General features: G+C 35.3%; 1 protein-coding gene across 10 annotated transcripts in view; it reads left to right on the top strand.

Annotated features, from left to right (window-relative positions):
- The window catches only part of LOC117164247 (rho guanine nucleotide exchange factor 17), a 71,500-nt gene that overhangs the window by 20,850 nt on the left and 33,075 nt on the right, over window positions 1-17,575 (top strand). For all 10 annotated transcript variants that reach the window (XM_076620301.1, XM_076620298.1, XM_076620296.1 and 7 more), the window contains exons 4-8: window positions 199-435; window positions 1,148-1,646; window positions 9,930-10,346; window positions 12,428-12,731; window positions 13,641-13,941. In XM_076620301.1, the coding sequence (XP_076476416.1) occupies window positions 199-435; window positions 1,148-1,646; window positions 9,930-10,346; window positions 12,428-12,731; window positions 13,641-13,941 (1,758 nt within the window). The remainder of the gene's footprint in view (window positions 1-198; window positions 436-1,147; window positions 1,647-9,929; window positions 10,347-12,427; window positions 12,732-13,640; window positions 13,942-17,575) is intronic.

The following is a 17,575-nucleotide window of genomic DNA, read 5'->3' as shown; positions in this document are numbered from 1 at the left end:
TCCGCAGTTTTCTTGAATGCAACTGGGCACTTAAACTTTGATTACTATTTAAAAACACTTTTGAGTACTAGTTTAAAAACTTATTAGGTAAAAAATGAAGTAAAGATATTAAGTAACTCTGAATTTTTTTACAACTTATAGGATGAAAGTTTGGTTTGGTAATATTGTGGTGATAAAAACGTAATCTGTTGTATTCAGGAACCAGCAGTGATAGCGGTGGACCGATTGCATAGGTTCCGGTGGAGCGGGGGCGGAGGAGGAAGTAGCAAGAAGTCCTCTTCCGGCCCCCGGAGCGAAAAGGCCGAGCGCCTTCGAGAGCTCACCGAGAAACTCAAGGGACCAGCCCCGGTACCACCACCTAGGAGACCTTCGCGGGCTCAAGCATCCTCTCCACCCCCCAGTGGGTATCAACCACCCTCGCAGAACTATCCTCAGGTAAGTAGAATTCGCTTTCTAATTAATAAATCTTTTTGTCACTTCTAGCAACTTCTTACTTTTTCCACTTTTTATCTTTCCGCAGGAAAGAGACTGAAAATCTGTTTCTGTTTCCTGTTTTTTAAATAATAATTTATATTCACTCGTATATGAAATGAGTTCGCCGAAATTTATAAAACAAATATGGTATTTGATGATAAATGTTTTCCTTTGAGTGTTTAGATCTTTTTCAGCATTTCTTTTTCCGTTCAATATTTAAGATATAACGATGAAGTATTATAAGCTATCAGTTCAGAGATTTAGTTAGAAATATTGTAATGGAATTTCATATCCAAAAGGATTAAAAGATTCTTGTTAATCACGCGATTAAAATATTATACTAATTTCCGTGCCACTAGCTTCATAAAAATGAGTAGTCTTACATTACTACAAGATCTACAATGTAAGACAATTCTTGAATTACCAGATTTTCAGATTCTCATATTATATAATATTACTGTTTATCATACTATAATAGTAATCATTGTTCTTGAATCATTGTTATAAAAGTACTGTTTAGAAAATACTCAACCTAAGAAGTTCACAATATCCAAGTCTCATTCACCACGACGATGCGACTAACAATATATTTGAAAATACTCAGTAGATGCAATATATAACTTCATGAATAAAAATTCTATCATTTCAACGAACAACCAATTTTTTCCTCCAGACAATAAATCAAGGATGTGGTCGCTGCGATGGTCGACCTTCTTGTCGAAGCTACACGTACAGTGAGGGTACGAGTCATGGGTCGGGAAATCAGCAACACCAGCTAAAAACGATCAACCGGAGTGACAGTGTCGGTGACGAGTGTTTCAGTGAGTCGAGTAATGACGCGTGCAGGAAGCTATGTAGCGACTCGAGGAGAACCTCGCGGTCGGTCAGGCAACATGATAGGAACAGTGGTGACGTAAGTGACATCAAAAACGAGCTGAATGCTAGTGCGGACGGCGCGAAACACCTGAGACAGTACAGTGATTCGGTGGTGGATAGTGGTACATGTGTGGACGATTTGTGCGACGATCTGAACGCCTCATCCGGGGCAGGCAACGAAGGCGAAGCCAGGGATGCGATCACAAGATTGGAGCCCAGAGGGCCTCTTCTTACGTTTCACAGAGCTGGTGCGCCATTTAGGAGCGCTTCCTTCGGCCAGGTGGATTTCAATCAAGGTAATTGATTCATAATAATCCTGTTTTAATTGGACACTGTTAGGTTGTATCTAATATATGAACCTCTCGATATTGCCTGAACATAAATTTCAGATACGTTTCAAATTTTACCAATATAATAACGAACTTTGTGTCTTATTACAGTGGAAATGAAATTTTTAAAAGTACAAAGCAAATAATATATTCGTAAAAATTACTTGAATGAGCCATTATACTCTTAAATGCTGACACTAATTTATCTTCGTATTAGTCATTTTTAATTCTACTAAAGAAACTACAATGAGGAAGCTCAAGTCGAAGCGATCATTAGCGATTATAATCGCGATAGGTTTGTAGATTTTGTTCACAGGTATCATATCCATAGGTATAAATGATCATACACTAAGCGGTAGAAGCATTTGAATGGGCGTAGCAGTGGGAGTAGAAGCAACCGTAAGAACAGTTACTCCAAAGCATTCATTGTACTTTGTTTCCGTGTTTATCTTTTCGGGTCTTCACCTGCTCGGAACTGGTTCTACTAGTCACTCTCCATAAAAGGTTCTGCTTTACTTCTTTACTCGAGCGTTATTACTCTAGTAGGTTCAAAGAAAAACATTTTGTTTCCGTCTGTCCGATGAAACAATATGAGAATTTGTCGACAAATGTTTTTCCGATTGAAAGGAGTTAGTGAATAATATCCATTTTTATGAGAAATTACGTTTCTAGTTGAAATACTTCTAAAGAGAGGACGGATCAATAGTGGCATATGTAATAATGGCGTATAAAAATGTTAATAAAACCACTAGAATTATGGAACAATATATTTCATGATAATTCCGTGTATTATAAGAAATTAAGTTTCTTTATGAACTTTAATTTCTTCTGTTTGTTAAATTGTATCTTAGTATGAAAAGATCGTTATTGATATGCATTATTTCTTGTTTCAATTTTCTTAACGCTTTTCCTGAAGCATCATAAGTCTTTTTAGTTGTTAGAACGTTAACAACTAAAAGATTCAAATACAAAAGATTTTAACATAATATTAAAGCTACAAGCTAATTAAAATCTTGGTATTTTTCCCAAGCTTGGCGAACGAACCAGTGTAGCTTACAACAAGAAAAACGAATAAAAATGAGATCTTCAACTCCATCCTTATCGTTCATCTCTACTTCCCATGCAAGTATTTTCTCCAAGGCCAGCCAAAACATTAAACGTTCCACGTATCATGATCTTCGAAGTTCATTTAATAACGCCATGAGCGCGAAGTCGGAAACAAAAAAGGGAAAGAATGAAGTTAAGAAACGTGAAGATAAAGCGCAGAGATAAAATGCGGAGATAAAACGCGAGCTAGAAGTTACGAGTTACATAACGGGACGCGATAATGTTACGGCCAATATCGTTTCGTTTTCATTCCGAAGCACGATAAGTAATCGCCCCTGTGGCGAACGCGGAAATTTGGAAGGAAAAACATTGTCAATTAATTATATGATTTGTATACGGCCGATTGTGTACTTGTAAATATTGGCCAGCAAGTCCGGGAGCTGCGCGCGAGAATGCAGACTTGGGCGGCATGGCGGTTAGCCAAATAAACACTACCCATTATGTCTATTATTATATTCATGTAGGTGTCGGTTTGTATAACTGAGGATAGGGACAATCTAAATCCGTAAAAAGCAGCGAATATCTCGCAAAATGTTTGTTCGTTACTGGAAAACATCTTTCGTGTGGAAAATGTTCTTCATTGTGTTTTTTTTTTATTAACCATTAAGGCCAACGTTGCGTTAACACATTTCATTTGCAATCTTCTTCAGTCAATTTATCTTAATGGACTCTGTTTTCAAACATTGTGACCATGAGCGGGACTGTGCTCACTATTTTTTTTTCGTCACATTTAGTTTTAAATTCTTTTATTGTAATCGTAAGGAACACATATCGTTACAATGCCAGTGCAGTTTCAAAAAATTTCGTATAATACACGCGATATACTCATGAAAATTGTCTATACTAAATGCTAAAATACTTTCATGAATCACTTTAGATGACGGTTTGTATGATTAAAGATAGGAACAATCTAAATTCGTTAAAATATCTCACAAAATGCTTCTTCATTATCGAAAAACATTTTTAGTACAGGAAAAGTTTATTTTTTTACTTTTTCTCTTAAACATTTAGTCTTCTACCCTGGCATCTTTCTTTTTCTTCTTCTTGCGAATACGAGTCTGCTTTCTAAATTTCACGCGTGTTAAAGAAGCCTACGTCCTAAATTCACTCGATACACCGTGTGGCCATATTTTATTCGTGAATTCCAGTCCAATAATTTTCGAGAATTCCAAATGCTTTTCCTGTGCGAAACTTCTCACCGTCTGGCATCGATCGATGTTTAACGATAAACAGTTGAATCTCAATTTCGATGCAATTCAAACCAATTCGATGCTTTACAATACTGTCGCAATTTGAATCAGTAGGAGTACGATTCGATGCCAAAAACTGTTGAAAGTTCCGATCAGTTTTGGATTTTAATGTTTCGATAAGTTTTGAGAATTGTGGAAGTCTTGAAAATCTTTATAGAGTGCAATGTTTTGAAAACTTGATGAATAGGTAATCAATATTTCACGTAGAATAATGAAGATAAAATATAATAGAAGGTATTGTAGAATGATTGTACTGATAAATAATCGTAGATATAGTTGAAGATATAAGATACTGAATACTCATTAGGTTTTAAAGGCTCTGAGACCGATCAAGATTTCCAATCAAGATTTTCACGACTGATCGGAGTATTAAGAACTCGAGATTTTCAAAAATAATCCAATTGCATTCGAATTCAAGACTTGAATCTATCGAGGAATAAACAATTTATATAATACGAGTTAATTGGTTCTTCCCATAGTACTTCGCATTTAGATAAGTGGATTCAGCCGGCAACATTCAGACATGTGATATTTGGTTTCAATAAAGGGAGTTGTACTGTATTTCGCAGTACGTCAGTAAATTTTGGATATTCGTGTTGAATAGTAATAGGTTGAATAGTAATAAGTTGAATAATAGAACTTTCGTATAACATGCATAATATATTTATAAAAGATGTCTACAAGTGTTCAAATACTTTCGTATATGAATTTGTACAAAAATCCACAGTCTACACATTATTATCAATAATCTCATTGTTGCGTTTCATTTATCATAAACGGTTTCTCGTCTTCTTGCGAAACATGAAGCCTTTATACGCGCAGTAGCTTGCAGCGAGATACTGGTTTCATATCCTCTTCCAGAGAGGAAGGAAGAAAAAAAGAAGAGAAGTGAAGAACGTCTATACACAGTTTACACTCAGTGCCGAAAATAGTAAACGCTTTTCTAAAGATCTGGATTTTTCGTTCCGACATCGGTAGTCGCGTAACATTGACTTTCGTCTAGATGTACAGTTACAACCCTGAACTACATACCGAACGAAGGCAGCTTCGGTTTCATAATAAAGAAATAGAAATAAAAGAGATATTAGAGAGAATCGGTTTCCGTTGCATTTGTATCGCAAACGGCCTTAAAGATAATGCATTTTGTGTCCATAGCCTGAATAAGAGTATTGTTTGCTCAGGTAATTATTTGAACAAATCCTGTCGCATTGTGTGGTACATAGTTGGCCAAAAGGTAATCGATGGCACTGGCAAAAGAAAAATATGATTTGTATATTTCTCCTATTATGTTCATGCAAATACTGCCATTATTGTTATATTTTGTATTACTGTATACGTGATTTGTTCGAAATTCCTGATTCTGGAAGACTTATTTGTAGAAATTAAAATCTAGCTTTTATGTAATATAGTTATCACTTATATATATAAGTAATATAAATATCGCTTCTCTTGTAAAACCTTTTTTCAAGGTTATTTTTTTTTTTATTAAATATCTAGCACAATGACAAATTCAGAATATTTAAAAGAAAAAACGCTACTGTGCATGAACCAGATATTTTGAAAGAGAAAATCTTTGTTTTAAGAAAAATATTTACCAAAGAGCGATTGATGCATTGCAGAAAGCAGTCAGTGTAAATCTTCTTTTCTGAAGTTTAAAAAATAATCGCGGGTATACTCACAAAATGGACGGATTATGTAATTCACGGATGATATTACAACAAGCTTCTGATTAAAGAGAATACCATTCAAACAATCTGTAGTTCTTCCCTTTTTGTTGAAAAAATATAACAGGAATATCATTAGTAATTTTTACGCTACATATTTCTTTTACCTTTTGTCCGTATAGTTTGGAGTCCAAAATCACATTTATGAGAAGCAAAGAAAGATATTGTTAGATTGTTAGACTGCTAGACCGCTAAACTGCACATATCTTTGGGATGTGTCACTCCACTATGAAAAATCATAAAACTGGACTCTCTTTATTTAAGATCTTTATTTACCAAGTACAATATTACAATTCAAAGTAGAATTGTTTCGACACGCATTTTGATACAAGCAATTCGAAATAAGCAAATTTTTTTAGAGTTGCTTAAAATCCAAAAACTATTAGCTATGTAGTAAAAGGAAAACCGTAGTTTCATTATTAGATATTGGAGTAATTAGCAGTTTTCTATTTTAGACCCTTTTCGTTTCAAAGTATAAATCTTTTTATTTCACATCGATTTACTGAAAGATTTTGATTCTTTTTATACGAAAGAAAATTTGAAAAAAAGGACGCCGACTTCTCAATGTGTAACAAGGCCGAAGGCGTGAAACGCGGCGATTCGCGTGCGTGGCGCAAGCCGGAAACGCTTCGAGCTAACGCGCCAACAAATCTCTTGCGGGACACCTTTTACGTTCGGAAGACGGTTTACGAGGACGTGTAACTAGGTATCTTCTGAAATGCAGCTACGGTCCACGGAACCTCTCGGCCATTAACAGCGGGAGAACGTTGAGCATTCAGAATAGGGGAAAAAGAGATCGAGAGAAAGCAGCGGTAGATAATAGATTTCCTCTTATCCCGCTATCATCGTCCGACAAACGAAAAAAATCGTACGCGATGATAGTGATTACGATCATGAAGTTGACGATCACGTTGCCTCCGGCGAAGATTGTTCTAATGAAAACGACACACGGAAACTGATTATGATCTGAGGTGGAAAATAACCGAAAAAAGAATGAATTGCGGAGAAAGGAACTCTTTGTTGTACGGTGAAAATGTTTCTTATGAAATGGAAACGGGTTTTATGATGTAAAATGATTTTCGCAACGAATAGAAGATTTGTTGTGAGAAATGGATGAATAAATAAATTGATAATAAATATTAGATTAGATATGTTTCTCTTTTGAACTAAAATACTAAAATAATTAAAATATTTCTTCTTTGAGAGCAATCTTAGCATGTCTCCCGTTTATGGTTTTCGTATTGGAATCTGCTGAACAATAGTTTGAATGCTACATTCGGAAAACGAATAGTTAAATCGCACTATGTTCTTCTTTTTAGATGATATTAATTAAAGCGAAAAGCGTATGAATAGATGATATTCTGGAGCGTATATTCTTATCGTGTGCATGCATTCTCAAGTTCCACTATTTTTCCTATCCCGATATTTATGCTCAGGAGAAGTTTTCTCATACAGAAAACTGTGAACTAAATTAACGGATGTGTGTTTTACCGCAATGAAAAGATTTACATAGCGGTCAATTTGACGTTTAATTACTGTGACGATAATTACGGGAAGGCCGGGGTAACACGGAATTCATTATGATCGTTCTCGATGATTTACAACATCTGTTGTAATTATCGGTAGGTTCGCTGTACAATCAACATGTTCCTTATTACTTTCAATTTTCACAACGTAAGATCGTATTTTCAGATATGTAGAATGCGAAACTTCCTTCTCGAAATGCTATTAAAATTTGCATAGAATAATAGTTTCCTATTAAAGGAAATTTTAATATCAAGTCATAGTAAATATAACAAAAGTCGCGATCGTCCAGAAGATCTTTACTAGTCTGTACTGTATATTCATTATGCTATTAGATACAGATTACGCTATGTACAGAATTTGTGCCAAATTAGTAACACGAACGTGCTGCGTTTCCTTAGACAGCGAATAAATTTGCTGCATGCACTTGGAGCGTGTTTATTAGCGCACAATATATATACTCAAAAGCTAAATTATCGCTAGTAATCCACTATAGTTTAGGATATATAATTTCTAAATAAATTTTACTACTGTTTGTTGAAATTTTATATGAATCTAACTTGTCTACTTGACAGAAAGTACCAAAAAATATCTAATTCTTTTTATCAGCTGTTTTATGAACTTCAAATTATATACATATATGTACTATATATACATGTGTTATATTACGTTCATTATATACATGTAATATATTTGCATATATCACTCTATATTGCAATTTATAATAAGAACTTGCGCAGTACGAGAAGATTATAATACAAGAACTCCAGAAATAATAATTATAGTATTTATAATCCTGGAACAAAATTTTGCAATACGAAAAAATTATGACACTAACTTCGGATAAAAATCATAGTATTTATAATCCTAAACCAACAATTTACAGTACATATACAAAGAAATTATATGGCATAAAAACATCTTTATCACTCGAATGATCATAATATTGACTTTATTATAATATGTCCTTAAAAGACAATTATTTCAAAGCACGGATGTTCCTTAATTCAAATTATGTCAATCAAATATCCATGGTTAAATTGGATAGTTAAATTTTAGAATCTTGTCAGTGATATTTTATACCATATAATTGATAGAACGGAATAACAGAAGCTTCGAAAACGACAGAGTTCGTCTCTTAATCGGTCGCTATATTTGCGGGAATTCGGCCAAGACGACGTGCTGTCGGTTTGGAACGTCACCGAGATCTTCGTTCCCGTTCCCACTCGTACACTCTGTTTATTATTATTGGAATGATCCACCTCCTCGTGTTGAGAGGGCTGCCAAACTTACCTAACACTCGAGGAGGTAATTAGAACTTGCTCTCTCTTTCTCTCGGGGTCTTGCTCACCGTGATGACCTCGCAACAGCCACTGGTATGCGAAAATCCGCTCACGATCCTATTAAAAATCTACTCTCGTCCGTTTTCTACTCGGTTAACACGCGATCTACCAATGTGTATTTTCTTTCTCCGTTTCCAGGTATCTCTTGATAGACAGTTCGATTAAAAACCAGTGATTCATAGTCAGGAAAGGTGTTCGGAAACGATTGATCCGGCGGAAGTTTACTTTTGATTTTTACTGCTGCTCTCTTTGCTTTTTTTACTCGAGAAACACGCTACCGTTTCGTTCCGTTCTGGATAATTGATAAGCTGGAGAAATTGAGCAATAAATATTGAACCAAAGAACAGCGTTTTCTTGTATAGAGTTGAGATAATATTTGAAAATCAATTTGAAGTGAAATATTAAGATTGGTTGTTTTATACGTAAATTTGGAAAGTTTTATTTTAAAACAGTGATCGTGTGCTACATAGAATTTTAGAAGGTAAGCAAAGTCTATTATACAAATATTGTATAGACAGAATAGAATTTACTATAGTTTTTTAAAGAAATTATTAATAGTTATTTTTACTTGTCAATATGAATCGACTTAGGTATATACCATATACTCTGTCGTGTGATAGATGAGTACTCATCTGTTTCTTTTCACCAAGTTTCCTCAGCTGTTGATTTTAATACGGCAACTAGTAATTTTACAGATAATGATCGCTGCACAAGACTTAGCGAATTAGTTTAGAAAGGTTTAATTAATTGCGTTATTAATTTCATAACATCTATCTGTGATAAATATATAGCATATATCAGAAGAGATAATACAGTTGATAATTCTGTTACATTGAGAGGAAAGAATAAGATCTTTTTATTTGGTGTCCCGGTTTCGAGAAAATTAAGTTTGAAATTCATCGAGTACATATGCACTCGTTGCTATTTCAAACTCAATTTTCTTAAAAACGAGGTCTCAAACAAGAAAGCCCTATCCTACACTTCCGACTGTAACTTAACTTTACTGTATCCTTTATCTCCTCAGTATCACTTTTATTTAATCTATCGAGGAGTTTGTCTAGTGCAAACTAAAAATCGTATTTTTCAAGCAGAATCTTATAAAGATATATAGTAAATAATAGTCTTGAAATCTCATTGAAAATAAAATATACAGAATAAAATAGAATATATCCACAATCAAAAATGCTACAAACATTTTGAACAGACCCAACATTCGTCCATGTTGAATAACTTCCTACTTGTTCTATAATGTTCGATATAAAATATAAAAACCTTTATATTTCATCGAATATTGTGTTCCAGTTAGTCGACAGAAGGCTCAGCCAATAGCCACATCGAATCGCACAGAGAACAAGGATGTTCGTGCAAGCACGTTACCACGAAGACGAGGGGACGTCAGTCCAGTGGTTTCCACGCCACAGAACAGCCCCAATCGTCAGAGTCCGAGAACATCGACGCCTAGCGTCGACAGCGCCGTTGGTTCCGCGGAAGGTCTGGGTGTACCTCAAACCGGAAACGTTGAGGAGATTCGACCGAGGAGCGATGGTTCCGACAGTCTGGCAACTTCCAGTGCACTTACCAGCCCAGAACCACCGGTGCCAGAAATCAACGAGCCAAGAGTCGATCTGGTGCAAACTGAGCCTCCTATCGAGATCGTCACATCTGAACCCGTTTTTCCGCTCATTGAAAGTGCGCCCATCGAAGAAACTGTGCAGAAAGGTAGGTTATCGTTGAGTATTATACAAACGGTAGAGTGTTTTTTTTATCGAAAAAAGAAGGTTTTGTATGGGTTTGGCTATTTGCGAAGAAACAATTAGTTGGTCGATCTGGAGGTTTGTCATGCAACATTTCTTTTCCTGAGTTTGTAAAACTTTAGACTTTAAACTGAACTTTGTTCAGATCAGCCAAGTTACCTGAATTTTTAAAATTTTGTAATGTTTAAAGTTTATAATGTTCGTTACTACTAAGGAACCAAGGTTGTTAGAGTGATCTATTTCCCCTGATCTGTCGTATCGAAATTATCGTCTAAAGTATAACTTCTTATTCTTCTCCAAAATATAACTTCCTCGAATCGACTCATTCAACAAACTTCATCGGACTTTTCTTGAACAATGTATACAAGCGCAAAACCTAGAAATCCACGAGTATCTCGAATAAGAACGATCATCGTAAACGCGGGAAACAGCTGAATCCGCGGAACTCCCTTCCATGTAGCAACAGTTTGTTATTTGGCTGATTTCGTCAGTGGAAATTGGCAACATAATATTACTAAATCCGACATCCTCGCAGCTTGTAATTTTAATTTAATGACTTTATCCGTGCCAGAATCGCACCTTCGCCGCGGTTCACCCTCTTCTCATCTTCAATACTCATTTCAACATTCGTTTCACGTGGCTTATCACCCTCGCGCATCTTAATAGAGAAACGTTTCACCGTATGCTCACGGAGGATTCAACGACCCACGGGTCCGCTCTTAATTATCGGATATTCGTTGACACGTTTATCGAAGCATTGACTGGCAAGAATTAGGAATCGGCCGTTGAAAGTCCGCCGGTGTCGTTGATGTATTAGATTAGAGCATCGAATCGAAGCGGATGAGCCGGCCAAATATTTTCGCCTGTCCCAGTGTGGTGAACAGGGGTAAGGGAAAGAAGGACTATTTTTGCATCGACAGGAGTATGGGTACAAAGGTGCACCCAAGTTTCCACTTTATTTCGCGTGGCTCTATTTTCGGAACGGTGGGTGCCAGGGTCGAAATAGAAATTTCAACGTCATCGAGTTCTACCCATCTTCATTGATGACTTCACGCCCGTTCACTCTGGCCTGGAGTTCGCCAATCCAAGTAAATATCACGCTCATACGTTGACCTATCACGACAATGGTTAACTCGACTTGATTTTATATTTTCTTTTTTGTACGAGGAAGAAGAAGGTTGAGAGAAGTTAGAAGAAGTTACGGGATGTACGTTTGTTTCTAGCGCAATCTTTCGGAATATTGTTCTTTCTATTTATTGAATAAATAGACTTCCGTTAGTTCTGAGTCATTAAACCAACTGACTAGTGATTATTTTCTAACCTCTATCTGACCGTTGTTTTCCAACTACGTTATTTATCATTGTGTTCACTTTCTGTATTGAAGGTTAAATTCGAGTAAAACTTGGTCGCTTTTTCGGCTTATGATCGCAGATTAGAAATATTTTCTCTACGTTGGATGATTTTGTCTGTAGTCCTTCAAATGATCCGAACATGAAATGAAACTTTTTTCAGAAGTCTCGGATACTGTTAAATTTTTCAAATGTAATCTCTTGTAAAAGATAATGCAAAACAGAAGTTTGAGAGACACACAGAGTACTAATTTATCGAAAGTTATCGAAAAAATATCATTATAAAATTCTGTGATTTCTAGCCAAATTATAAATCCACTATATATATTCTAATTAATCTTTTTCTAGATATTTGATATTTTTTGCTAGGAATGTATCAATGTCTGATTAACGTAAATCGAATTTTGTTTCGTGTTTTTAAATACAGTCGCAAATTTCTGTAGCAACCGTTGGCTATAAAATGGTTTTCAACATAAAATTAGCATAAACAAATATTATCCACGCATTCATTGCGTACCTAGTCCAAGAAATGTTTCGTTCATAAGCAAGGAAATAACCAGAAATCCAGATACAATAATTTAATCGCCTAATGTCAATTTACCAAAAATATTGAAAGAAACCAATTCATTTAACGCTTTCATTAATGCTATTGCCCCATCGAATTAATGATTGAAACAAAGTTAATCATTTCCTACAGAAAATAGACTGGAACCGCACGAAGTGATAATAACACCCCCACCTGAGGAGCCACGGCTAAGTCAAGCTAGCGAAGGTAGCGAGGCGGCAAGCGAGGCACCCTCTGAAGCGTCATCGCCATCGGGCAAAACTAGAAGGTACCGAGGGGATACCAGTAAAAGGAGAAAGGGCGTGTACATAACCCAATGGCCAGAGTCCTTGGACACCGACAGGAACAAGCTGTCAGCTCAGAGCAGCGAGGAAAGAGACGAGCCACCTGCGACGCCTAGCGACCTCTCCGACTGCGAGGGCCACACGCCTAGAAGGTAACATGAGAACGACCGCTGATATATCGGAATAGAATGCAAATAGAGCCGAAGCGCCTGCTTACGGATACGATTTAAGAGCAGAAAATTACCAGAGGTTCGAATGTTTGCTTAAAGGCACCCTCTTTGTCTAACACTTGTTCGAGTATCGTTATCGCATTCCAGATTAGAATTGAATGAATGAGAATAGGGGATGAGTTTTGGAGAACAAACAGAAGTGTTGCCAATTTCACGTGACACATTAGCTAAATATTAAATTAGATCTTATATAGATTGCATAGGAGTAAATTTTCTATAATCATAAAATTAGGAAAATTAGAGAAAGAAATGTTAACTCGTTACTGAAATTTCTAATTTACTAGATATAATTATTTATGAATATTTTCTTTTAATCGGCCTAATTAGAATCAATTTCTCTTTTAATTCTATGCATTTTGAAAATATTTTACATTTAATGAGATTTGAAGAGAATTATTTCCCGTGCAAAGTACTGCTTGTGACAAACGTATTCGTTAAACAAATTTTGTAATGATCAATAGAAATCGTTTCATTTTTAAAATAGGTACAAAATTCGTTGTTGTGAAGGACGAGCTTTTTCACAACGATTATGAAGTTATGCAATAAGTTGTAAAGAGTTATTGAAAGAAACGGTGCATACATTAAAGAAATGTGGATATCATAGAGATGTCTTTCAATTAAATTTTTCCTTAAATTTCGCTATGAACTCTTCGAACAAGCCAATAATGTCCTATTAATCCTTTATAATAATATGCCGATAAAAGAAATTATAGCAACCTAATAGCCTTTATAAAACTTACGTTGAAACGTATTATTAAACGTATTATTTATCGAAATGCAACCCATTTTCTAATTTTAATTTTAATTTTAATTTCGTTCTCATCTGTCCAGATATAGTAAAAGACCTCTCCGTGGTCCTTACGGCCAAATGCTGGAGGCAGAGATGGCGAAACCGCGAACTGCTGATATCTCTCTCGAGGAAGGTCTACGTCCACGTAGAAAAGTTTCCGAGAATCTCTCGTACAACGCAAGTTCGAATAACAGCGGTTCAGAGCCACCCACGCCCTGCCATCATAGAACCACTTCCAGCCCGAGCAAACTTGAAGGCCTTCCGGGACCAAGTCCCGAACTCCTCGCGGAACTACTTCGAGGATCTTCAGAAAGGGTGGCACGTGCACCGGCGCATCGAAACGTGAGTACTATTAAATTTAATATGCGTTACTTGAACGCACGGCATGCTTGAATGAGGGAGAAATCGGAGAAACTGAATAAGAGAACAAAGATAGATAGGTGAATGAAGTCGAGGATAATTTAATGCAAGGCAAGTCAAATTCTGAACCATTAGTTGAATGAAGATAAATAAGCATATCCCGTGGATCGTACAACCGAGTAGCTGTGCAACCTTTATTATCCGAAGCTTCGTTATTTGAACATTATTCGAGTCTGTTTGAACGGTTCTACTGTTCAAATGGTTTTTCTTGGAAATTCTGTTCTATGTTGAAATTCGACTTAACTATGAGAGATCGAGAATGGACGATTTTAGTGAATAAATGTAATAAGTGTTAAATTAGTGAATAAAATATATAAAGAGTTTCAAGATTTATAGTAATTGCTGAGAAAAATAAAATTTGTTTAATGAACAATTCATGATACTTCATGTCTGTTGTGTGGTAGGTTCTTGAACTCGTCTGAAGAACCGCTTTCATATAATTAGACTACGGATGTTTGTGCACATATGGGAAATTCAAATGTGGGAAAATATACATAATCTACATAATATGTAAAAGTATACAAAATATGCAAAGTGAAATTGTAATACTTAGGGGGCGAAACAAATTTCTATTTAAATTTTACTTCACTCATCTTCATAAAAATATGATAATCAAAATAGTTAAAAGATTTCTATTGTGAATGATTCAACCACATCAATTAGGTGAAAGAGTCTCACAAGATTCATATGTTATTTGTACGCTACTGTAATAAAGGCGTCATTTAAAAAAGCAGTAATTGAAAAAGCGTACAGATAAAAGAAGTAGACATAAAAGTTAAAATAATACGAGAAACGATCCTTTAATTGTCTTAAGTAGCACATGAATTCGCATGAGTTTACAGGTAATATAACAAAAATGATAGGCATTATATTAAAAAGATATTTATTGCGTATAAAAAGTAGCAAAACATTATTTCTCATATTTACCTCGTAAATTTACTACGGCTCAAATTCATCATGACTGAAACGTTAGGAATTACTTATCCTGAACAGCCCAGATACATTGCACGCATATGTACTCCGGGAGTTAATTGAAATTCATCTTCAACAAGTATATCATTTAACAAGTCTGAAAAGAAATATTCGTTAAATTGGATTTCCTCCTGTTCGATTTCGAAAATAACACTATTACGCGAATAATAATCCCATTTCATGTAAAACTTACTCATGAATGAGACAACGATGTAATGAAAGACTAATCGGTAGATCAATTAACGAACGAAACACTAAAAGCAAAAGGATTAGAAGCTAATGTTATTGAGCGAGTTAAGAACACTGCGATTGATGTTATCGCGGCGTCGTATCTCTGACGGTCTCTTCAACGATCTTCCTCGTCGCTTGTAACATCTGGCGACGAATTTTCAAACGAAGCAATGAACTACGTCGCTTGTCCCGCTTCGAGTTGGTTCGCGCGACGAATCGTATATCGATCGTTCGTCCGACTTCGCTTTTGATCTTTGAAACGTGAAACATCGAGAAGTGGTAGGTGTTAGCGCTGAAGTTCATTTGAAAAGTGTTTGAAAGAGTTGAATTGCAAGAAATGAAGAGTAAATAGTGTGACTTTTAATTTTTATGTGAGATTATGGTGATTGGGTATTTTAAATATTCAAATTGCTCATCTTGCTTTTAAATATTATATACTTCTTGAGATATTAGTGATTTATTGCGTTAAAACACACGTGAGATATGTTTAATCCTTCAATTTACTCATAGTTCTATAATGCAGTGAAACAACATTGCATTGAATTTATAATGGGGTATTTATGCCTCACTATTACAAGATACAAATAGTGTTCATTCAATGCGTTAAGTCAATAACTCTATCATCTCAATAATTCTCAGCAGTGAAATACACGAATATGTATTAGGAATAATTTTCACAAAGAAATATTGATTTTTAGACTCAAATTGATTATTCGAACATCTTGTTCTCTTCTTATCAGATAAAGAAAATAGCTAAAGGAAAATAGTAAGAAAGTTAGAAGCTTTGGATGAGAAACGAGTCTCTCAGACTCTAAATGGATCAATACCGCATTTTTAAATTTCTTTCAAACTTCATTTTTAAATTTTATTACCTGTATGTATACATGATTTGTGTTCATCTTCTTGGAAAACAGGTGACTTGCTTCCATAAGTTTATATGTATATCGCAAGAAGATGATATAAATAATCAGAAATTCCAAAGAAATTTGTAAAAATGTTTGTAACGTCATATCACATTTTCTTTACTTTTTAATTTTTGGAGGTGATATTATTTTTTACTAGTTCGGAAGTTGTACGTTCTAGAAATTACTATTTATAGAGTTTGAATAATAGATTGAAAACGAAAATAGGAAGGAAGTATGTTAATGAAAATATTCAGAAAAAGCCATGTTCATATTGTTTCTTGATACATATTGGTATCATTGTATAATATAAAAGTATCTAAAAACTTGTATAATTATAGTGAATTACTTGTGAACTGTAATTATCGGTGATTAAAACCGTGATTAGACGAGTATTTATTAGCAAGTAGAACACCTATAAACCTGTCGAATTACACATAAAATATGCAAAATGGACATACATTCATCATCGATATGCAAATTCTATCGTAATTTACTTAACATGCAACAACTTCAATTATTATGATTACTTTCATACATTCTTGCATGTATCCTTATTTAAAATTTATAAACATCAATCATTTTTATGTTTGCTAGACATAATTTGGATGAAAATATTTACTTTCTTTATTTTTTCACTTATTTACGGACAGAGATATTTTTCTTTAGTCCGTTCAGCGATAAGCAATTTTTGGAATAAATTTTATTTATCGATGTGAATCCTTTCTCGCCATATTCAAATATTTAAAGATTTGTATATCATATAAATTGTTTTATGTAGTACAATAATTATTTATTTATCGACGAAATTGAAACCTATAATCTTTTGATATTGTGTGATAGGAAAAAGGAGATATGAAGTATTACATTAAAGAAAAACTTACTCTAAAATTGAAGAAATGATACAATGTCGGAATCCTTTTCCTTCTGAAACGGCTCTTTCCCGAAATACTCGAACAGTACTAGTCGAAGCATTATTAAATGTACCAGTGCTAAGTGTAACAGTGTGAACAGTATACATAGAATGATTCGAGACAGACGACTCCAGGTTAGTCGCTGAAACGTAATCTAATAATAATGTTCGGTCATATTTCTGGGATGAGTTGTTGGTGGTTTGGCCAGTGCACTCGAGGTTAGCGTAGTGTCCCCTTGATTCTGGCACGGCGGGGGCGTGCACGAGTGGATATTCCTGGCCTTAGGTGTACCTGGGGACTGATCGGCCTCTACCAGCACACACTGTGCCGATGGAATCTGCCGGCTAGCACGCGGGCATTTTTACGCAACCCGACCTTGCTCGGATACACATCGACACGTTTAGCATGTGCGTGCTGTGTAAGCGGGCAAGTTCGTCCCTGCTTTTGTGGTGAAACGTCGCTTTTATGGTCTTAATAAGCAAAGAGATGTTCGGTCGATGCTCTTTCGTTAATTACAATTCGCTTCATGACCAGCAG

Source organism: Bombus vancouverensis, chromosome 7 (genome assembly GCF_051014615.1).
Source record: "Bombus vancouverensis nearcticus chromosome 7, iyBomVanc1_principal, whole genome shotgun sequence".
NCBI lineage: Eukaryota > Metazoa > Arthropoda > Insecta > Hymenoptera > Apidae > Bombus > Bombus vancouverensis.
The sequence above is the reverse complement of the archived record's forward strand: the minus strand, read 5'-3'. Positions and strand labels throughout refer to the sequence as shown.